This window comes from Leptinotarsa decemlineata, unplaced genomic scaffold (genome assembly GCF_025532065.1).
Source record: "Leptinotarsa decemlineata unplaced genomic scaffold, Ldec_3_MD MMD2_tig00026328_RagTag_RagTag, whole genome shotgun sequence".
NCBI classification, from domain to species: Eukaryota; Metazoa; Arthropoda; class Insecta; order Coleoptera; family Chrysomelidae; genus Leptinotarsa; species Leptinotarsa decemlineata.
This window is the reverse complement of record NW_027412688.1, coordinates 2,161,564-2,186,181: the sequence shown is the minus strand read 5'-3', so window position 1 is coordinate 2,186,181 and position 24,618 is coordinate 2,161,564. Positions and strand designations below refer to the sequence as shown.

The 24,618-nt window shown below is 36.3% G+C and overlaps 1 protein-coding gene across 2 annotated transcripts in view; it reads right to left on the bottom strand.

Moving 5' to 3' along the window:
• The window catches only part of SPR (Sex peptide receptor), a 187,397-nt gene that overhangs the window by 55,120 nt on the left and 107,659 nt on the right, over positions 1-24,618 (bottom strand). For both annotated transcript variants that reach the window (XM_074181915.1, XM_074181914.1), the window contains exon 2: positions 8,676-9,303. In XM_074181915.1, coding sequence (XP_074038016.1) covers positions 8,676-9,035 — 360 coding nt within the window. In that variant the 5' untranslated portion in view covers positions 9,036-9,303. The remainder of the gene's footprint in view (positions 1-8,675; positions 9,304-24,618) is intronic.

The following is a 24,618-nucleotide window of genomic DNA, read 5'->3' as shown; positions in this document are numbered from 1 at the left end:
GCGGAAACGGCAAAAATTGAGTCCTCAGGAAAATCGAACATATTGAAGTTTTTCACTTGTCGCCTTGCAAGAAACAATGTTTTATTTTCGTGAAAAGTTACTCGACTGAAGTTAACAGTGAGCAGTTGGCCTTATTCATCTAGACTAAAATGACGCTGAACTGAAGGACGAATTCTTTACGCAAGATGGTGGGCAACCAATGGGATCGCCGTCTTCACCAGTTATAGCCAACCAGCGGCGGCTCGTCAAAGGAGAGAAGGGAGGCTTAGCCTCCCCATGAAATTTGAGGCTATTCATGGCAATAAATTGAAAGATAATGACAAATAATTATGATTATTTTTATCCTAAAAGCTTGGGTATCATTACTTTACCATTAATTTTTAATATAAATACATAATATGCCAGATGAAACACTATCATTCACTACGTAGTACGTACCAGACTGTATCCTGCATCAACGAACCTCGAACGCACCGCCCACGAACGAATAACGAAGAAACCATCAACCCGAAATAATAAATACCATACGTTGATACGTTGCAAGGGAGCCAAGCCTCCGACTGCTTTAAAAAATACAAGCACCGCGAGACCGATCCAGCCAGCGACATACGTCACGGTTTGTAATTTCAGTTGCAGAAATTATAGCGTTAGAGGAGGCTAGCCTCCAGTTGGTCTTCGTTAGTGTACGACTGCGTTTTGATTCGGACGGGATGCCGTGACGGACCAGGACTGAAAAATATTTCGGTAAATCGTTTTAGTGTTTCTTGATGATCAGTTTTATATGTGTAATTTACGGCAATATACAATTTTTGTTTGCATTTATGCAAATATTACTTATTTTGCTCTAAATAGGTGCGGTACCCCAAAAAATTTTCGCGCCTCCGGCGGGCTTTTCTGTGTGTATATAGTTTTTATGACTTTAGCCTCCCTGTTCTTCAATGCACGAGCCGTCACTGTAGCCAACATATATATGGAGTGGTTTGAAACTCTGACCATTGAAGGAGCATACAAGAAGCTCTGAGTCTGGTTGACGACACCTTCACAGTATGGAACCATGGGAATACAGAACTAGACACCTTCCTGAAGAATATTAACAGCGTAAAATCTCTCCTTCACGATAGAGAATGGAGTCCATAACAAATTGCCAATCTTAGACGTATTGGTAAAGAGGACCGACACTCACACGGGACAGTATCTAAATCATAAACCCAACCACCATCAATGAATTTCATTAGCTTGGACGTCCATTGTCTCATTACACATAAAATTATTTGAAATAGCTGAAAATAACAATTACCTATATTACGTGAAATAAAATACAAGTAAAAAATAGAACAATTCGACAAAAAATATTAAGAGATTGCAAGCCAAGTTACGTTTCGGTGTTATCCACAATTATATTCAGGTGATGACTGGACTATACTTTCATTTATCTCCTCTTTTCGCTTCAACGGTTTAGCTTGGCGAATTTCCTCCAGTGTTCCTCCCTGTGTATGTTGGGTACAAAAATGCACTGCTATTCCGGATTTGCTTTTGGCTGTGTATGTTTCTTGTGATTGGCACACACAGGGTATCAGGTAAATGACATTCTTGGAATCGCAGTCCGCGTTTAGTGGTCTGGTTTTCGTGAGGCTGCTACGGATAGTGTTTCCGTATCTGAAGCAGATTCTGATGTTGTACTTGGACCCAATTCTTCTTTTCCGTTCCGATAATCCTCTGACGTAGGAAAGTGCAAGCACTGGTTGTGATGGCTTCTCTTCCTTGCTAGGCTCTTGCTGTCTTTTTGCCAAAGTCTGTTCCACCATCGCCTTGGATCCAAGTACAACATCAGAATATGCTTCAGATCCGGAAACACTATTGGTAGCAACCTCACGGAAACCAGGCTACCAAACGCGGACTGCGATTCCAAGAATTGTATTTACCGGATACCCTGTGAGTGCGGAAAATCATATATTGGTGAAACTGAGAGGCCATTGAAAGTTCGAATTGCAGAGCACGAGAGAAACACACAGCGAGGAGGAACCAGCAAATCTGGACTAGCAGAGCATGTTTGGACATCAAGTGGCCCCATGCTGAGAGCATCTACAAGGAGGAACACTGGTTTAAGAGAAAGTTCAAAGAAGCTGCTTATATGTTATCCAACGATGCATTCAGCCTAGCCAGCTTAGAGACACGCATCATATGGAAACCTGTGAACTGGTGAAGCGGAGAGAGGGAAGGGGGGCGGAGAGAGAGAAGGGGGGATAGGTAACCTATGAGTATAAATAGTCATCTCTCGGTGGAATAGTCCAGTCATCACCTGAAAAAGAAGATACTAACAATCGAAACGTCGTGAAGTAACATTTCATTTTGATTTTTTTTACTCAGAGGTCATTTTTATCTTTAAGCCTGATTATTTTATTGGTTTTATTGTATGTTCATTTCACGTTTTTGTAGTAAATCTGGAACGGTTTTACTATTATTATATAAACATATCCCACTGAAACATCTACGGGTTTATAGCCGAGTCACCAGTAAATTAATACGTCATTATCTGTCTATCAACCCTTGGTAACCCTTAAGTTATTGCCGTATTTGTTTTATCCAAATAAAATTTGGCAGCTGCTGTCACCAGATGCGAGTTTCTCCACATCAAATTTTGGATGTTAGGCAAGTCCGAAAGAGGTTTGAATTTTGCATCCTGCAATAGGAGGAGGTCTTTAGTTGCAGAGAAAAAAGATCTTAAAACATTTGCAGACACTTCCTTTCAAGAGGTTACTATGGTAGATTTTGAAATAAAAGCCTGCTTGAAATCTTTAGAAGACACTATATTCAATAATGAAGGAAAAAAAATAACAAAATATTCAAAAAACAAAAGAAATCAAAAAAACAATAACCATAACCAAATCTCGAGAAAACTCAATTATTGTGCCTTCGCCGGAAATTACTATAATATACGAGAGTGAGGAAATACTCCAACTAGGCCGATGATTTCTGACTGCTAAATATTTATAATTTATATTTATATTAGGTCCACTCTGTATACAAATTTATCATAGCTAACCCCTTTCCAGAATAATAAAATGGTGAGTACACATTTATATTCAACTCACCGCTGCATTTTTCCTGCTCGTCCCCTACTGGAACTTTTGCACTACACGCTCATTTATTCCTACGTCAGAATAAAAGACGCTAATCGCCTGTTTTTGAAGATTATGAAAAATTAAAGATTCCACCCAGAAAAACTATCTCCCAAAACAAAATACCGCTCTCAATCGACCGTCACGAGAACCCTTCAAACTCCCAAATTTTCGAACCTCCTCAAAATTCACGAAGACTTACTTCCCGAAAAAAAAACTTTCGCACCACTCTAAAGACCGCTGCCTCAGGCGAAGAGCTCCCAGAACTCTTCATCATTTTTCCTTTCAAAAACCAGGAAGAAATCACGAGTGCTTCGTCCCCCCTCCTGTTTCTCAAATCGTTCTTCGTAACCGTCGTCCACGTGCAACGTAGGCCATTAGAAAACATATCTCGATGATTTGACAAAACTTTCAATGCTGGGATATTGATATGCACGTAATTACATCTTGAGCTACGTGACAAATAAATCTGACTTTTCAAAACACTCCGATGAATATTGTTTAAATAAACACTCTCGGTCCTGCCGTAATTTACATTCATGAGAGACAGATCCGGCGTTTAAAAAATCTAAATTGAAGAAATCTGTTTCCTAACGAAGTTGGAATTTATATTACCTAGGTACATTGCTTTCGATGGGTATTACATTTTATTGCTTGATATTTCAGCTATTCATTCTAATTTTATTTATTCTTTCCTAGATTTCGAGTTATATCAGAATTATAAATGGAATTCCGAGCTAGAATAATTTATCATGAAATACTGTTACAAACTTTCGAGTAAAATAATGCTAGTGTGCGGCTACACGTGAATTGAATGTCAGGAAGAAAAAACGGCTAACCTCAAAAAGCTTGGAAAATAGGTTTGCTGGAGTTTACTACGACCATGTAAGCATACTACTGATCACTCAGTGTTTTTTCAAAATATTTATTCGAAGACGTAAATCCCTCGTGTACCATCCATGCTTCCGTCGACGAGCCATGTTTTTTCATTCACAATAATATTGACAAGTCCTCACGAATTTGGATCGCTTGATGTTCTCGTCCTTCACGCGTTCGCGAAACAAAATATTTACAAAAGGATATTCGATTCCGCGATAATCAGTTGAATTAGGAAAATGTCTCGTTCGACTGACGTCGATGGAACACAAACTTGAATTTTGACAGACTCGTTAGAAAAGTGGAGCGGATGAATTAAACAGGTCTGGTGTTATTTTTGGAAGGAATGTTCCAGAGTGTCTGATCGATAATCTGTATATTGAAAATAAAAGGGTGCAGATTCCATTATAGCTCTTTCAGACACTTCGAATAGTAACACACAACTTTTATGAATTTTTCCAAAATTATTTCTTTGATGTCGTGCCTGCCTACCAACGTATCTTGTCGGCGTGAAGTCTAAATTGATCCTTGATAGTTCGTATTGGACCATCTGGCGTGAAATGAATCTACTGAAAACACTTTGCCAACACCAGAACAAAATTACGGTCTCTCGACGCGCGTTTGGCTAACCAAGTTTGCGTCCTCAGGAGATCATTATGACTAAATTTTAGTACTATGCTAGTGACCAAACTATTATCACCCATCTATCTGTTATTGTTCCTATGCTGAACTACCTTTTTTTAATACCTCTTTTTCATTTAGAATTATTACGTATAATACCAAACAACGGGCTTTTCTAAGTAGGACCTTTGCCGCTATTCATAGAACTCATTTCACACTTTTCGATTTCCAAGCTTTCGAAGGTATCCAGAAACTTGTTGTCATGTACCGGTATCAACAATTTTAACATTTCTCACTTATTCTGTGGTCGTTCTTTATATTATGGTGTCATGTTGTGGGGAAATTCAACGCATGCCAGTAAAGTGTTTATTATACAGAAAAGAGCGCTGACAGTTATGGCTAATGCTGAATACAGAGATCATTGCCGTCCGCTATTTGTCAGGTATGGTATCATGACAGTGCCTTCATTATATATCTATCATACTCTTCTTCACATTCATAAACATAAAGACATATTCACAACCAGTTCGGATTTCCATACTTACAATACAAGAACAAAATACATTTTACTTGAGCCTCGATATCGTCTAGATAAATCGGATAGGAATTCCCCCAATATTAAACTTTATAATAAATTGAGAAGACAAGAAATCTTGACAGGATGAAATTTAAATCTGCGATAAATAAAATCTCTTTTATAATACGGTTTTTACTCTGTTAATGAAATATTTGATTAATGATTACTCTATATAGCCAGCTAGTCTAGACATTAAGGTCAAACCCTCTCATTTATTTATATATAATGTATATGTGTGAATTTTGTGTGTTGTAATGTTATACAAATAACTGAATTAATGCCAGAAGTATACTTGTTTTTCTAATCTGAATGTTAGATTACTATTTATATTTTAAATCTTTTATTGTAACCTACTACTAAGGAACTGACTTGCTATACAGGGTGTTCCTTAAACACATGCTAATATTCAAGGAGGTAATTCTTAGACCCATTTTAAGGAAAAAACGTCCTATGGACGTATGTCCTAAACGCCTCAACTTTTGAGATACAGGGTGGCAAAGGTTTCAAAAATAATCAGTTTTTTAATAATAAGAGAGATAATTTTTTAGACATCTTTGGCATATTTGGTATATATGTTCCATGCCTCAAGGCGCATTTTCAGATGTACAATTTTCTTAATTTTCTCTGCCAGTGGCGTACGTACGAGTTTTGAAATGTATATTTTTGGCGAAAAAAATACTACGCCACTGCTTTATCTTGAATTAAAAATTATTTTTAAAATCTCCATACATTTTTGAGTACATTTGATTTGCTGGGTTTTCTTTCTCCGACGCATGGTTTTCGCTCAAAAAATTAAAAATCGCTTTACTTAAGGATAAATTCCTTAAAAATCTGATGCGGTATCGTGCATCGACTGAAAGCAAACTAAGAGATCAGATTTGTTGCAAAATAATTGAGGATCTAGAAGGTATTTGTTTGTTGTCAGATGCACTGTTCTCAATTAAAATTACGTCATAACGCAGCACCGCTTAATAATTTTTGAAAACATAAATTTAGTTATCCTGGAATAAATGACTTGTAGTAGAATTTATTTACTGCACCTCTTGGAAATATGGAGTTTGTCGATATGTGATTTCTTTTAAAGATTAAAAGCAGAAAAAACAGCGTACCCACCATAGCAATAAAAAACGAATTCTCTCTATGTACAAACGTCAGTAGCTAATATTGATGTTGGTTTAAAGTAAGGTGTTGGTGTTAAAAACTGTCACAGCGCGTTTTGATTGATTTTGAAGTGTTATTGAAGTTATTTTGGTAGTCCGCTGTTTTTCTGAATATCAGTAAATATGGTAAATTATACGAATGCGGAAATGACGCAAATACATAACGTATATGGCCTTGCCGATGGTAATGCAACAGAAGCCAGGCGCATTTATCAGGAAAGATATCATAATCGTGCCTTACCAGATAGCCGAACCTTTTCAAATATTCATCGTCGACTTGGGTAAACTGGTAGTTTCAAGAAAGGGACTCCGGAAGGTAGACCTCGTGTAGTAAGAACTCCTGAAATTGAGGAAGCGGGGCTGCAAGAAATTGAGGAACATCCTGAGACGAGTACGAGGAAGATCGCTAGAACTCTGGATATTTGTCATCAAATTGTTTGGCGTATTTTGGTTGATTTTTTGTTATACCCATACCATATTTCAAGAGTGCAGGCATTACTCCCCAGAGATTTTCCACAGCGTGTGAACTTCAGTCAGTGGTATCTATAAAGTATTGCACTAAATCCGCAGTTTGAGACACAAATTTTGTTCACAGACGAAGCAAATTTTTCTCGGAATGCCATTCAAAATTTCCATAACAATCATGTGTGGGCTGAAAAAAATCCCCATGCAATAACCGAAACCCATTTCCAACACCAATTTTCGGTTGATTTATGGGCAGGAATTATAGGTGATCATCTAATAGGCCCATTTTTTCTACCAGGACGCCTTGATGGTCGTTTTTATTTACACTTTCTCGAAGAAGACTTACCTGGGTTATTGGAAGATGTGCCACTTGCGTTAAGGAATCGAATATGGTACATGCACGATGGCGCCCCTGCTCATTTCAGTGTAATTGTCCGAAACCATTTGAATACAGTTTATCCTAATCGTTGGATAGGTCGCGGAGGACCTCAGCAATGGCCAGCAAGATCCCCCAATCTCAACAGTTTAGATTTTTTTCATGGGGTCACCTTAAAACTCTTGTGTATAAAACTCTCGTTAATACTTCAGAAGATTTAAGAGAGCGAATAGTTGCCTCGTGTGAAACTATACGAAATACGCCGGAAATATTTGAACGGGTGCGTAATTCCATGCGTAGAAGGGAGGAAGCATGCATACTAAGTGCTGGTGGCCACTTCCAACAATTTTCATAATCAGTTTTGGTATTATTACTAATTAACAAATTTGTGCTATTCGTTTAGACTTACTGTCACAAAATAAAACTCGTTTTTGTGAAAAATCAATTTTTTTGCAGATTATGTTTTCAAATATTATTAGGGAATTGGTAATGCGTTATGAAGCAATTTTCAGATTCTCATTCATTTTAGAATTGATCTAATTTCTTAATTTGCTTTCTGTCGATTTTTATTTTTCTGAGTGAAAATCATGCGTCGGACAAAGAAATACCAGGAGATCAAATTTTCTCAAAAATAAATGAGGATTTTAAAAATGATTTTATTTTGAAAAGAAAGCATTGGCGTAGTACTTTTTCCCCAAAAATATTCAATGCGAAACCCGTAGGGATGCCACTGTTTGAAAAAATACAAATTTGTGTACATCAGAAAATGCGCCTTGAGGCATGGAACATATGTACAAAATATGCCAAAGATGTCTACAAAATTATCTCAGTTATTATTAAAAAACTGATTATTTTTGAAAACTTTGCCACCCTGTATGTCAAAAGTTAAGGCGTTTAGGACATACGTCCATAGGAAGTTTTTTTCTTAAAATGGGTCTAAGAATTACCTCCTTGAATATTAGCATGTGTTTAAGGAACACCCTGTAAATGTACCTTTGTTTTATCTATTCACAGACCCCAAAAAAATGCCCACCGGTTAAAAATTCCGCTCGAATGAAGAGGTGATTGCTGAAACTAAGGCCTATTTCGAGGCAAAAAATGAATCGTTCTACAAAAGTGGTGTAAACATATTAGTACGGCGCTGGAATGGTTGTGTGGCTGTTGATGAAGACAACGTTGATGAATAAAGGCAACTTTGAACAAAAAAACACATTTTCTTTCTTAGGCCCGAGACTTTTTAGCCCATGTGGTAAGATCAATGACATCTCTCTTTACGAAGACGCTATCTGCGGGATCCACACATAACTCAATCATCGAATATTCAAGAGGCTCTCCAAGATGATCAGTTGCAAAACCAAGGTTCGACATCGATCGCTGACGAGATTCCTCCTCTGTCTTTCCCTTTTTTCGTGAGGGGAGATGTCATCGATCTTACATGTCTTCGATTTGGTCACGAAGAACGAGTGAACTTCTATACTCACCTCATGCATTACGTTCCAGGTATAACACAACCTGCCTGGTCCCAGAGGCTTGTAATGGTTGCCAAAAGTGTACATGTATATCAGCCACGGAGCCGGCACCAGCAGCGTGAACATATCACAGAGGGCCATGGCCATCAGCACCACATTCGTCGGGGTCCTCATATGCCTCTTGCTCAACACCACGACAATGAGAGTATTGGCAACGATCGTTATGACAAACAAGAAGGGCATGACGTAACCATACAAGGGCACTGCGTAGCCGATGGGCATTTCCTCGGTGATGTTGATGTAACTAGGTGTGAGGTTGGAGGCTGGAGTTGCCCATTCCAAGGTGGCGTTGAAAGTGGTGTTTTCCGCCATCGTTTTTGACACTCGACAGTTAATCAGGGAAATTACCGGAGAGGAATTTGTAGTTCGTCATCGCGTTCAGGGCATTTTTATTCGGTTTATTCTAGATTAATCAGGAGACAGTTAGCGTAACGTCGAGTTTTAATTGAGATTAAACGACCTGAATCGCTGGATTATTAGCGTGGAACGAGGTAGTTTAATTCGAGATAATCGGGTTACGCGGAATTTTAATCACTTTCCTTTCAGGTCTTTCTTCCATGTATCCGCTCTCTGATGCTATCTGAAACAAAACAAAAAAATTACAGGACTCCTTCGGGATTATGATTCATTTTTAATATAAGCGAGTGGTTCGAAGAACTATTTCAGAGTACGAGGTGAGCAAGGTGAAAATTCTACAGAAATTTTGTACAAAATCAGATTTTTGGAAATCGGTTTTTAGCTCACTGCTATTTCATTACCATACAATAAATATGTCGTAGGGGTGCGACAGCTGGTTAACAGAAAAACATATTTCAAACATATATATTTACGTCAATATGAAGGAAACCGATGCCTGGATTTTTATGGCATTGAATTGAACCTGGTTACTCTCACGATTACAATTTGTTCTAATGAATGAAATATTTATTTCCCAGCCTTTATTGCACAAGCTTGCGCTTGTCACTTGATGAAAAAGCTATTGGAATGAGAATAATGAACAGAATTCATTGAATAATTCCATTTATTACATTTTTATATCATTTGGTAATTGTATCAAACTCCTCGATATCCAATAATATTCAATTTGCTATGTCAAAATCACTATGAAATTTCACATTTCATTTCGATCTCATTGAAATGAATGTTTTTTGTTAATCCATTCAATTAATCATTTTGTGTCAGAGTGATTATATGTGAAATGAATCCATACATAATTACATGGATTTCCAAATGAATATATTCCTAGGTGAATAAATTGCATGTTCTATACAGGCTGATTCACGGTGGATGGCACATTAGACGTTTCTGGTGAACCAGACAACGGATCACTTTGAAAATTTAATGGAGGGCATATTCGAACATTCTCTAGCCAACTAAAATGTTTTCGACAATGCGGTGTTGCCGATTCTATTAGAAAGCAGTAGCAACTTTGATTTTTCAAATGGAACACTCTATATATAATATTATTTTTGGAATCTCCAACAATTGCCCGACAACTTTTCTCAATATTTCCCTATACCTATCTGTTACCGTTTTCGAAATAAAAATTAATTTCAATTTTTTTCTTCGAAAATCATGACTTCTAAAAATGCCGATATCTTTAAGTTAAGAAGTACTATGATATTGAAATTTGGATACTTGGACACTTCCCACACGTCAGCCTAATCTCCGTGACTTCAATACAGGGTGGTAAAAAAATACAGTTTTTTAGTTTGCTTGAAAAAGTTGCTGAAATTTAATTATTTTAAATGGAACACCCTGTATATTATTAAAAATTCGGAAAGCTGCTGAAATTTGCTTTCTTTCTATGTATATCATACCTATACCTAACTAGTCAAGTTTCGGACTTATGAACATTTATTTGTGAAAATGTCCCTTCAGAATGGTATTTCCATTCGGTATTTGGTAAGCAGGCCATGATTACTATTTGACAGTAGCGTTGTGACATTTTCTTAATAATATCGACATTTTCGTCACTTCAGAAGTTGCAAATATCTTCAAAACTATGGAACAAAACTATTCAAACGAAGTTCTTATGAATTTGTTCATTATTTTTGGACAGTGTGACAAAATTATCAGCAGAACATGTAGAAAGTTCAATGAAATGTATCCGAATCTACCGCCAATGAACCTCAAGAAATTTATACGAATTCAGAACAATTTCAATATGTTTGGATAAACTTTAAAAAAGCACCAAGAAACTTGAAATATTGATATGAATAATTATAAAAAGTAAAACAATCATGTGGAATATTTCAAAATATGTTCGAATCGCTGGCCGTTCACTTCCAAGCACTTTAAAATGCGGGTGTTGACTGCTTTCGTGGTGGCAGATCTGATTTCATTGGGATCCAAATCTTCAAATGTTTGGGCAATCCTTTCTAACAATTCATCTCTCGAACGCACGGGTATTTTTTAAACTTTTTCTTTAAACATTTCCCACAAATAAAAATCTAATGGATTGAGATCGGGTGATCTCGCTGGCCAATTCCGTGGTCCCAAGCGCCTCATCCACCGATCGTCAAATAGTCTATCCAGTTCTGCGCTCACTTCTCTTGTGCAATGTGCAGGAGCTCCGTCTAGTTGGTACCAACAGTTTCGATGATCTTCGAGTGGCAGATTATCCACGAAACTGTCTACAGTATTCTCCAAAATATTCAGGTAGCTTCTGGATGTTAATGACTCCTCGTATATCACGTACCTCAATTTGTTGTCCATCAACATGCAGAAGACATTAAAACTAAATTTTTCTTGAAATCCGGCTTCTTTTGTGACGTGAGGATTTTCACTGGACCAATAATGACGATTTTTTCTATTGAAAATCCCTTCTCTCGAAAATTTCGATTCATCAGTCCAAATAATTTTATTTAAAAAAAGTGGATCTTCTTGAATGCGTGTCAACAACATTTCACATAATTCTACTCTCTGTTGAGGATCTTGAGGCTTCATTGCTTGAATTTTGGTGAATTTATAATCATGCATTTTATGTCTTCGCAAGATTCTTTGAACCGATGAATATTTTATACCCAAATCTTCTTCAGCACTTCTTATCGATGACTCGGGAAATGCGTGAAAATATGCTAAGACATCAATCTGGTTGTCTTCGAAAGTTACGGGTCGAAGCAAGTTTCTTGGTGCTTTTAAAGTTGATCCAAATGCATTGAAATTGTTCTGAATTCGTATAAATTTCTTGAGGTTCATTGGCGGTAGATTCGGATACATTTCATTGAACTTTCTACATGTTCTGCTGATACTTTTGTCACACTGTCCAAAAATAATAAACAAATTCATAAGAACTTCGTTTGAATAGTTTTGTTCCATCGTTTTGAAGGTATTTGCAACTTCTGAAGTGACGAAAATGTCGATATTATAAGGAGAATGTCACAACGCTACTGTCAAATAGTAATCATGGCCTGCTTACCAAATACCGAATGGAGATACCATTCTGAAGGGACATTTTCACAAATAAATGTTCATAAGTCCGAAACTTGACTAGTTAGGTATAGGTATGCTATACATAGAAAGGAAGCAAATTTCAGCAGCTTTCCGAATGTTCAATAATATACAGGGTGTTCCATTTAAAATAATCAAATTTCAGCAACTTTTTCAAGCAAACGAAAAAACTGTATTTTTTTACCACCCTGTATTGAAGTAACGGAGATTAGGCTGACGTGTGGGAAGTGTCCAAGTATCACCTAACTCCAAACCAAATTTCGATATTATAGTACTTCTTAAAAAGATATCGGCATTTTTAGAAGTTATGATTTTCGAAGAAAAAAATTGAAATTAATTTTTATTTCGAAAACGGTAACAGATAGGTATAGGGAAATATCAAAAAAAGTTGTCGGGCAATTGTTGGAGATTCCAAAAATAATATTATATACAGAGTGTTCCATTTGAAAAATCAAAGTTGCTACTGCTTTCTAATAGAAGCGGCAACACCGCATTGTCGAAAATATTTTAGTTGGCTAGAGAATGTCCGAATATGCCCTCCATTAAATTTTCAAAGTAATCCGTTGTCTAGTTCACCAGAAACGTCTAATGTGCCATCCACCGTGAATCAGCCTGTATATACCACTAGAGTGATCGATTCATGGATGTGCTTGCATATCAATTGAAAGTTGGGTAATTTTGCATAATATATTGTTGCACAGCCAACCTGGAAAAAGTTGTTTCAAGAAGAGAGGATGGACAGTAATACATGGAATGCAAGATCCCAAACATAAAAACAAAACTTAAAAGGCATGGTGTACAGGGCGTTCCAAAGAAAACTTGACTACCCCTGTAAGTCAGCAATTGAACGTGTAATCGAAAATTTCAAAGAACACGTCAATTTTTTGATTTCTAGAGGGACTAATTCCGATATGAAAATAATACCCGAAACTTCATCCCTTGCGGTCAGCAATTACTGTCCCTATTTTTTTCAATAGTTGACCACTGTCACTTCTTCCCAAATTATTATTCAGCCATCCTTGTTCACTGTATTCCAATATGGTTTATTCTGATGAAGAAAGATCAGAAATTGTTGCAACCTATTATCGGAATAATGAATGTGCTAAAGCTGCTGCAAGAATTATTGATACGAATCATCCATACCACAACTTGAGCTATCAATACGTTAAACAGTTAAACACAGAACTTCAGGTTCTGTTCACAACAGAGAACATGTCTTGTCTTGTCAGAAATGACGGAGTTGAAGTTGCAGTTTTAGGACATGTACAAATGGATAATCGACAATCTATCAGACAAGTAGCTAGAGCGTCTGGTGTATCAGCTACTAGTGTTTTTCAGAAGATGATCCTGATCGTCGACTTCAGTTTTGTGAGGTGTTCCTTGAGAAATTCACCAATAACCCAAACCTATTACGAAAGTTCTTTCATGTTGGACGGTGAAGTGAATAAACATAATTGTCGTTACTGGAGCGATGAGAATCCCCATTTGGTGATGGCATTCTTGATAATCATATTGTTGGACCATTCTCATTGAAAGTAATCTCAATGGAGACATATACTTAAATCTATTACAAGACTGTGTAGATCCTATGATTACACAAATTTCAGAAAATGGTGACATTTAAAAAAAAATTAAATAACATTCCAGCAGGATTGTGTACCCCTCCATTTTGATGTTGGGGTGAGACAGTTTTTGGACGAACGTCTTCCAATGCGTTGGATGGGCGGTCCACCGGAGTGGTCAGCTAGATCAACTGATTTCACACCGATGGACTTCTTTCTGTGGGGACACCTGAAGTCAAAAGTGTACTCTATTAAGCCTACAAATCTAGCAGACCTGCGACAGAGAATTGTTTGGGAACGCCGTTTGCTGAATCCGGACATCTTGAATAATGTTATACGGAACGTTTTCAGAGTAGGGTTCATTATTGTATGGACTCAAGTGGATGTTATTTTGAACAAATTATTCGTTAATTTTGTTTCCAACGATATTATTTGTCGTTGATTTCCTCATTGAAATGAAAGACAGCGAATTTTCTGTTTTTTCTTTAATAAAACGTTCAACATTTAATTTATCAATAACGAATGAACCAATTTCAAAAAAATTACAGAGGTAATAGAGGGACAAGAGACCTTTTAAATGATGAATCACTCGATTCCCCCATGCCATTGACAGAAATAGGGGGGTAGTTGCTGACCGCATGGGGGTGAGGTTTCAAGTATGATTTCTATATCAAAAATAAGATAAGATAAGATAAGATGAGATAAGATATTTATTGACCTTTGAAAATTACAAAATTGTTTATGTGATAAATTCACAACATAATTGTGTAGGTACGTCAAGACTGAGGTGTAGATATAAAAATGTATATAAAATTTGTGAAGCTATGTAAGTAAAATTTGTGAAGCTGTAAAAGTGAGATAATCCTAGAAACTAGGCTTTATGTAAGATAGTACGTTAAATAGACAGTACTAAATATTAAGTCCATATATAGGAAAAAACATCTTCAATATTATAAAGTGGATTTACAAGAAATGATTGTTTTAAGTAGTGTTTCAATTTTTTTGTAGTGAATGTCTTCCAATCCACCGGTATAAGGTTATATAGTTTAATTGGTAGATAGTCAGTCTGCTTCATTGTTTTAGTGTAGTTCACTCGAGGTAGTCTATACAATTCTTTATTGCGGGTATTCTACTTATGAATTTCACTCCTCGTAGTGTTCGCATTTTTGTTTTGGTGTATCCACAAGATGGCTTCTGTAATATATATATATACATGAAAGTGTTAAAATTTGCATTTTGATGAACAATGGTTTGGCATGTTCACTAGGTCTAGCCTTAGACATAGTTCTAACAATTTTTTTTTGATTTATTAATAACTGGTGGCACGCTGAGCTTGTGCCCCATAATAAAATCCCATACATTAAGTGGCAGTGAACCATACCGTAATATACAGTTTTCAGCACTTCAATTGATACTATTTCTCTGAGATTTCTAAATAAAAATTGACTTCTGGACAGCTTTTTTTGCAATTTTTGCAATTTTGCAATTTTTGCAATGTGTTCTTTCCAGTTCAGGTTGGAATCTATGTGAAATCCTAGTATTTTGACTTCACCTCGTGACAGTGTCTCACTTGACATTCTATCGATCTCTTCTAAATTCCTGCTTCTGATTAAAAAAGTTGAGTCATCTGCGTACATAAATACATCTGCGATGTCTAAAAAGGTTGGCAGATCATTCATATAGACTATAAACAACAGTGGCCCCAGGACTGAACTCTGAGGTACACCATGTTTGATTTGTATGGTTCTGGAGGTCACATTATTGTAGGATATGTATTGTTGTCTGTCCGTAATGAATGTTTCAATGAGTCGAAGAGCTGGTCCACGTATCCCGTATTTATAAAGCTTTTCTAATAGGATGCCATGTGAGACACTTCTTATGCCACTGTATACGATAGTGATATCATCAACAAGAATAAAGTAGAAAACAAAAACTCCAACTCCATACGGCCACTGGTAAGGTTACATATTGAAAAACTCTGCCGTGGAAAGCCATCCTTTGCAAGTCCACCGTAAATTTCCGTTTGTTGTAAATAGCAGCTATAATCTCCAAGGAATTATGTCCTTGGATAGACAGGCAGTTAACCCAAATGACACGCGAAGATTCAATTCATTTTCTAAAGGTCAATGACGATCAGTAAGGGTGAAACTCGCATTATTTGGTTGTTATTCGAAGTTTCCCTAGATAAAGAACAGCTGCAGAGAATATTTTACATTCAACGGATGTCGCGACAGATATATGAGTACATTGCCTTGAAATGTACAGATTGTAAACATTCCGCAGAATGTATTGCCCAGAAAAATTGCTGTAAAAGTATCTTTGTTGACTTTTCATGAAAGAGGAATTGTCCAGTTATCCTGAAGTATATCTCGTTACTGAAGGAATCTTGAGGAAACTGTGTCGTTTTAAATAATAAAACAATTTGCATTTTTATGTGCATACGTTATTTGGTCATCTTTTCTTGACAGCAACATTTTCTACATATTTTGAAGTTGAGGGTATATTCACCCCAAATTTCTGGAATATGGTAAGAAGTAATATGACCGAAGTTTCTTACATACTTACTTCGAATATTTCAGAAAGAATATATGGTAATTTTATATATTTTTTCGTAAAGAGTATGCAGTATGAACGAAAAATAGTCGGTCGTTGTAAATAAAACTAGAATTATTAGTGAACTGATGAACACTTTCATTTTATATTTGGAATAAATTGGCCCATTCATGATAATTACAAATCGCAATTACAAAAAGTAGTTTCCTCAGTTGGATCGGTACTCCACACTAATTTACAATACAATATATACCAATTATTGACTTTAATTATTAGAGATTACTAATTGGTAACAGATAAATATAAGAACAGGTATCCAGCAAGTACAAATCAGGTAAAAATTATAGTCATCTACTAATGATTCGAATAATTCTGAGAAATTTTTCATAAAAAGATTAACTTCTTGTTAGCCGTTTGATAAATAAATACTTCAAAAAGGCAAGATACATAGAAATATGATGCAATATTTAATTTTTTTCAATTGGAAGCGTGTAAAGTATCAAGTTAGAAAGAGAAAACCATTGTCTTTTAAAAATTCGAAAGTAGAAATCAATTTGGCATAGGCCGCTGAAGCATCAAGTCAATACAGTTGCAGGTGTTTTTAAAGTAATGATTTATGGAGATGAAAAAAAAATTGTCATCTTTATATGAGTATAATTGAAGGAACAAGTTATTTAGATGACCGCAAATGAGTTAACATTGACAATGTCTCAAATACGAATGAATTTGACTCGAATGATTCACAATGAAAAAACTAATGTGCTTCATTTAGATTTCACAATAAAAAAATTGATGTGAATAATTCACATTAAACAAAGAAAAAACTGATGTTAATCATCGACATTTCATAATAGAAAACAAATGTAAATCATTTAAGTGGAATTCATTCATATTTACCCTTAATAGACAAAAATTGGGTCATTCATAATGATTTGCAGTTACTCAAATAACTTTCTCCAACTATTCTTATAGGTTAGGTTAGGTATTTTTCTGAGGAATACTTTCAAATATGAAATTATTTTGAGTCAATGCAGTGAACAGATGGAATGTATTTGCATAAAATCAAACGTGGGTAGGAATAACTTTATAGCTATCGGTATTGTTTATAGGCCACCTAATTCGAACTTAACATTATTTTTAGACGAAATTGAAGGAATATTCACCAATATATATTCAAATTACACAGATATAATATGTTTAGGTGATTTTAATATCAAAATGTTAGATCGCAGTTCAAATAACTCAGAGAGGTTTCAGACGGTATTAGAAATATTTAATTTCTGGCAGGTTGTTTCGGAAAGGACAAGAATTACAGGAACATCTTCTTCACTGCTAGACTTGATAATTACAAATATTGATAAACTTATGATGCACTGTTTGGAACCTTTGGTGTAATAATGAATATTACAGGAGTTTTTTCCCAACACCAAATCGTTATTTTTAACACCTCGACACGCGTTTCGATCACCAAGTAATCATCTTCAAAGAGGAAGATTAAAACTGGAAACTAATGCGAGCTAGCCCTATTTATGCTATATAGGTATCCCATACAGGTAAACCATCCAGGCGTACCAACCATACAGGTATTATTTTACAATATATGTTTATATAAAACAATTTTCAGCTATATAAAGATTAATTTCACAATATTGCCTATCTAAATTTATTTTTGCAATGTGTCCTTATGTATTGATCAGTAAACCCAACAACCCAATGAACTGAAACCATTCCATAGACTTCAGTTCATTATCATCTTTCCTTTTTTTTTTCTTTTCTTTCTTCTTTTCTTCTCTTCAAGCCCTGATTCATTTACTTTTGTACATTTTCGGCATTGGTGGAAGAGCAGACGCGAATGCAAATTCGCGGTCTGAACCAAAATATATTTGCAATCAAATACAAAGTGTTTTTATTTTTCTCTCTCTTGTATTTCGTTTTTTGTTATTATCTTGTATTTTGATGGGCAATAAACTTATTACTATTATTATTTTTTTTCACCATAGTGTGCGCTGGTCAGGCCCTATCCCCCGAAGCCCCGATAGATTCAGGAGGGCGTGCCAGCATTATCAACCAATAACCACTCCCCACACCGTGGGATAAGTGATCATTGGGTCCGAAAATCATGTGCCCTGTGCAAGCGCAGTGAGCCAAACAGGACAGACTGCATCTGTGCCGGTATGATTTCTGCCTTAGTGCGGCAAGCCGGTATAATTTTAAGATTCGAGAGTAGAGAGGGTATCATTCCACCAAGGACTCCAATAATCATCTTGACAGAGAGATCTGAGAGTCTGCGGAGTTCGAAGAGAAAATCTCGATATTTTATCCGTTTTTCCTCCTCTTTTCTGACGACATTCGTCTCGCCAGGAGATGAAAACTCCACGACAAATATCGTTTTGCTCTGGTGGTCGAGAAGGACTACATCAGCCTTATTAGCTTGTATGAGCCTGAGAGTGGGGAACGAATAGTTCCAATGAATAAATTCGGCACTTCTCGTTCCCCACAACGGATTCAATATCCCCCGGAGCGTAGGGCAACACCGGTGTCTCGTCAATACCGTAAGAGTGCCGTAGATGGTAATATAGCACTCTTAGGGCCGCGTTATGTCGATGGATATAGGCATATGCATATGCTGGACATGCTGATAGCAATTGCATTAGGGTTTCGGGCGCCTCGCGGCAGGCTCTGCATCTAATGTCTACCGCGACTGCGGTAGACTAAGGTGTTGAAGACACCATCCTGGTAAGCCATGATGAACCCCTCAGTTTCCGACTTCAGCCCACTCGACCTGGGAAAAGCGACCGTCAGGCGCTTCGATAAGCCAAGGTCTCCAATGTTATTGAAGAAGACCCCATGCATTGGCTTATCCTTGTGTCTCCGCAGAAGTAAGGTGTTCTCTGCGGCTTTTATATGAGCTTTTTGCTGAACGGGTTCCATTACGGGTTATTATTATTATTATAAATAGATAACAATTTTTTGATGAGCCTCCAATATTTATATTATTATCTCCCTAGTTAAGTAACTCCTTTAGGACACCTATAACTGTACAGAATTGATACTCCAGCGGCGTAGGCTAAGTTGATCTCTTCTTTTAATTTCTCAAATGACAACTGTTTCAAACCTGATTATAAACACGTTTTCCATAAAAAAAATCGATATAAGATTGTATCATTGCAACAAATATTGTAGTTTTCACATCATTTTCTATTTATCTTGTCTTTTTCAGGTATTTGTTCATCATATTATCCGGTTTACTTGTTTGACAAAAATTTTGGGATTTCATATTTCAACAATCAGTCACCATTCTCATTGACACTGTAAGTATTAACAGTTCAAAATATTGGGATTATAATGTTACAACAGTACATTCATTCGTCAATTTATATTTTTTCAAACGCCAGCGTCTTCTTTGGTTTGTACGATAGGTTGCATTTTACGTTTCGGGATTTGACAACCCTAGTGTTACAATCTGGCAACTGACAGCTCTATCGTAAAGTTGGACATTTTTGAGCTTATACGTACTTTACAACTTTCGACGTGGATTAACTCAGCAACAGTGCAAGGATGAACTTGATTCAATTTTTGGCAAGCTCCATCAAGAACCAGTGTTTATCGATGGTATGGGAATTCAATCGTGGTCGTAGTTCACTCCACGACGAATTTCGACGACCAAAATCAGTTATTGTTCCGAAAACCATTGATGAGATTGAGACAACCTTAGGCATTAGTGGGACCAGCATACATTCAATATTGCATAAACATTTGACTGTCAAAAAAATTTGTTCGCGTTGGATCCCACACAATTTGTAAATCACTCAAAAAATACGATGGCGGTGCTTCGAAACACGTCTATGACATCGTGACAGGTGATGAATCCTGGATTTACGCGTATGAGCCCGAAAGTAAACAGCAATCGACCATATGGGTGTTTCAAGACGAGCCAAATCCAATAAAAGTTGTTCACGCCCGAAGCACTTCCTAGCAAATGGTCCTCTGTTTTTTCGGAAAAACTGGACATGTCGCAACCGCACCACTAGAACAACGCAGAACAGTCAATTCTGAGTGGTACACAACCATTTGTTTGCCAGTTGTCTTCCAATAAATCTGGAAAACCAACCGCCGAAGACGGATCACTCTTCACCACGACAATGCGAGCTCTCACACATCGGCTCAAACAACTGCATTTTTGAGCACCCAAAACATCGATTCAATGAGTCATCCGCCGTATAGTCCTGACTTGGCACGGAATGACTTCTTTTTATTCCCGCACGTAAAAAAGGAACTGAGAGGTCAACATTTTTCGACACCTGAAGAAGCGGTTGCTGCAATCAGAATGCATATTTTGGAAGTACCTCAATCAGAGTGGCAAAAGTGCTTCGACAATTGGTTCAAACGCATGCAAAAGTGTATAGATCTTCATGGGGAATATTTTGAAAAACAATAAAGTATTTTCGATGATTGATATTTGTTTTTGTTCTCTAATCCCGAAATATAAAAGGCAACCATCGTATACATTCGTATTGCTTTGTAGCATCTGACTCTGTGTAGGTACTGTTTCATTTGTATTCTGTAGGGTTTATTAAACACGAACCTGAGTTCAATTGCATTACTGGCTGAGTATATTAATAATAACAAAATGTTTGTTATCAGGATGTTATTTACACTCTTCCGACAGAAACATACAACTATCTATCTGATTCGTTGTTGATGAAAAAACATTAAACTAACCAACCTTCCAAAATTGCCTTTTGAAGCTTTTAAATTCAGTCCTCTCAACAGTTGCTCCGTACAATACGGCGATTTATATCACGAACCATTTGGTATAATGCCACATTTTCTGTGATGCTGAACACGACAGATAATGTCATAGGAGGTCAGACAGCTTCAGTGTCCGCTTCTGGAATCAGGTCAGCGCTTTATTGGAGGAGGTGAATGTATCGGAGAGCTCCAGTTTCGGAATGAAATGCTTGAAAGTATACCCTTCTTTCTCATAAATTTTCTCCCAGCTGCACGAGACAAAAGGGTGTCCGGATATTGTTTTTTAATCTTTAATAAGTATCGATCGAGTTCAGAATCTCCTTCTTGGTTGAACTGAGTCAGGAATACGGAATTCTGAAAAGAGTGCAACAGAATTTCTGATTGTGAAACCGAAGGTATGTTTCTCGAAGTTGTTTTGTAATTCTCATCGTGGACGAACAGTTTCTAGACGGTTTGCACCAAACGGACTCGCCTGCAACTAATTTCGTTTTCAAAAACAGTTCGGCTTCAAAAACAAAATCGAGTTCCACCAAACAGACAAAGACTAGTTAGAGTCGCGTGTTTTGTTGTGACTGATTTCTATCGTTTCTACGGAGGAAAATTAAATCTCATTATTGTTCGAAGTAAACAACAATACAACAAATCAATGAAAATAGCTTAGATTTAAATAATGTTTCCACATAATGTTGAATTTCCACTAAACGGACAAAACAACAACTTGAGTTGTCAAAATAACAGAAAATTTCTAAGAATTTGTGTCGCAAGCAACTGTTTCTGTCAACAATGAAATGTTTCGTCGGCAGGCGGGAAGATTATTATTATTATTACATATAAATAAAAGCAGAGGACAAAGTCCTATGTGAGCCTAAAAACGAAGGATATCAACAAGTTAATACAATGCATGCAAAAAGAAAAGAAAAATAATTAATATATGCATAGAGCCGATTAAGCAAATAAGCAAATGTCTATTTCGTTTTTGAAACTGTTCACTGAGTCGGAATTCATAACATCGTTGGGTAAGTTATTCCATGTTTCGATAATACGATTCACCATAAAAATTGTAACCGTAATCGTTGAAAACAAAAAGTTCTTTCTGATTAGCATAGTTATACTTAGCTATACGGAAAGATATGTCGACATAAAACGACTTGCTGGACTATATGTGAAGAGCAAGATCACTTGCATAAACAACGAAGAGGAGCGCGCCAAGAACAGATCCCTGGGGAACTCCACTTGTGACTTGTCTGTGCGAAGAAAAAGAGTGACCCACTTTGACCGTGAAAGTTCTATCTGTCATGTAGTTTCCAATCCATAGGTTTAGTTGGCCTCGAATACCGTGTGTGTCAAGTTTGTGCATTAGGTCGAAAGGTTTCGGTGTTTTGTCTGTGTTTTGTGAACTGTGGAAATGTTCGGCGACATTATTACTTTATTTTTACCCAAATTTCAATTATCGGCACTGGGTAGGCTATTTTTATTGATTTTTGAATTGTTGTTCATCATTTAAAACAAGAATGAGATTGAATTTGCTAGTCTCAAGCGAGTCCGTTTGGTGGAAATCCGTATTAGCGAACTCAGTTGAGGAAAACAAAGACAAAACACCGAAAACTTGATCATTCCGTCTGCCAACGGGACATTTCATTGTTGATGAAAACGTCGACCGCGACACAAAGTCTTGGAAATGTTTTTATTTTTTTATTATTTTTGTTTTGCCGAAATCGATAGAGTTGCTGTTTTGTCGGGAATATGTCCGTTTGATAGAAATCCGCCATTATGAATTGATTTGAAATTCAAGCATTATGAAAAAGAAAAAACTACCTACCCAATGACTAATAATTTTACAAGCAAAAAACTCGTTAATACAGTTTATTGTATGATTTTCACTATAAAGGGTTTTACAAAAACCACGACACGTGTTTCGCTCAAACGTTAATCATTATTAACGCTTGTATAGCTTAAACGTTAATTTTCATTAACGTTTATATAGCGATACACGTGTCGCGGTTTTGTAAAACCCTTTATAGTGAAAATCAAATAATGAACTGTTTTAATGAGTTTTAATATGGATTTCCATCAATTATCGGCCAGTTAGTTCTATTCAATTAATTTCACAAGCGTTCAAGTATACAATAATTGAAAATTTAAACATTATAACAAAATCCTACCAACTCATTAATTGGACATATAATACACTAATTACAAATTTTCACATTAGAAAACAGATTCAACTGAGGGGAAAAACTCATTCATCCTACAATTTCTAGGCATTACAAAATATTGAGTTTCAAACCTCCCTAGTCCAAATGTAGACTCTTGGTGGGATTCATGTTCCTCTGCAGAAGATAGTTAGCAAATGTGGAATTGGCCTTCACGTTCAAGAAACCACTCTTATGTTCTTTGATTCTTTGGGAATATGTCCTCCCCGTTTGACCAGTATAAAGTTTGGAGCAAGAACCACAAATCAATTGATATATATGTTGTCCTACGTTCTATATCCTATGTCCTTTGCCATTTATCATATAGACTATGTCATTTATCATATGGCCTATGTTCCATATCTTATGTCCTATGTCCCATATCCCATATCCCATGTTCAATGTCCAATGCCTCATGTCCAAATGTCCTATGTCCTATGTCCTATGTCCTATGTCCTATGCCCTAGGACATGATGACATTCAGTTCCCTCGAAAAATTATTTTCTGGATATTGAAATATAGTCTGTAAAGCATACCATTGAATGCCGCTACTTTATGCTGATAGGGTTTGTGTCAAGGAATTATGTATGATAGTGTTCATATAAATGGTTTGTGAAAAATTGCAAAATCGTGTTTATTATTTATTTCAGTTTCAATTTCAAAACTGATAATCTGCATTTAAGGCACATATTCAAGTCACCTAAAGCTCGTCTGTTTTTTAATATACCGCTCGACTACACAATCGTTGTACACGGTGACATTCAGTTGTTTCTGGAGTACAACATTTGAAAAGGGAGTATAGTTCATTGAAAAAACAATTGAAAATCCATTTCGGAGAAGCTAACGAAGTAACACAAAGAATATTCAAATTGTGGAGCATGTACTATACATTGAAAAGTACCATTTGAGTGAAGAAAAATGTAAACATAGTCATTTTTCCAAAGGTTATCGTATTTCTTCGAGAACAATTGGTTATAGAGTAAAGAAATCAGACGTCTTCAACAGCGAGGACACCAACAAATTCATTAAGGAAGCAAATATTGAAACAAATCTAATGCTTAAGGTAATTTTGAAATATTACAATTATAGGATATGGAAGAATCAACTTAATTTGCTTTAATTCTAGGTGGCAATAATTTTTGCGTTAGTCAGTGCGTGTAGATGGGAAGAACTAACAAAAATGTCAATTGATATAATAAACGACAAGAAAGAGATGTTGCTTGTGAAAATACCTGATTCCAAAACACATATTGAGATGAATTTTGTTGTAATTGGCATAACAGATCATTCGTCAATTACAAAAGAAAAAAATGTTTGATTCCGCTTGTGGATATCCACAGTTTTGGGAAACTGGAATTGGAAATTGTATAATTTTTAAATTTG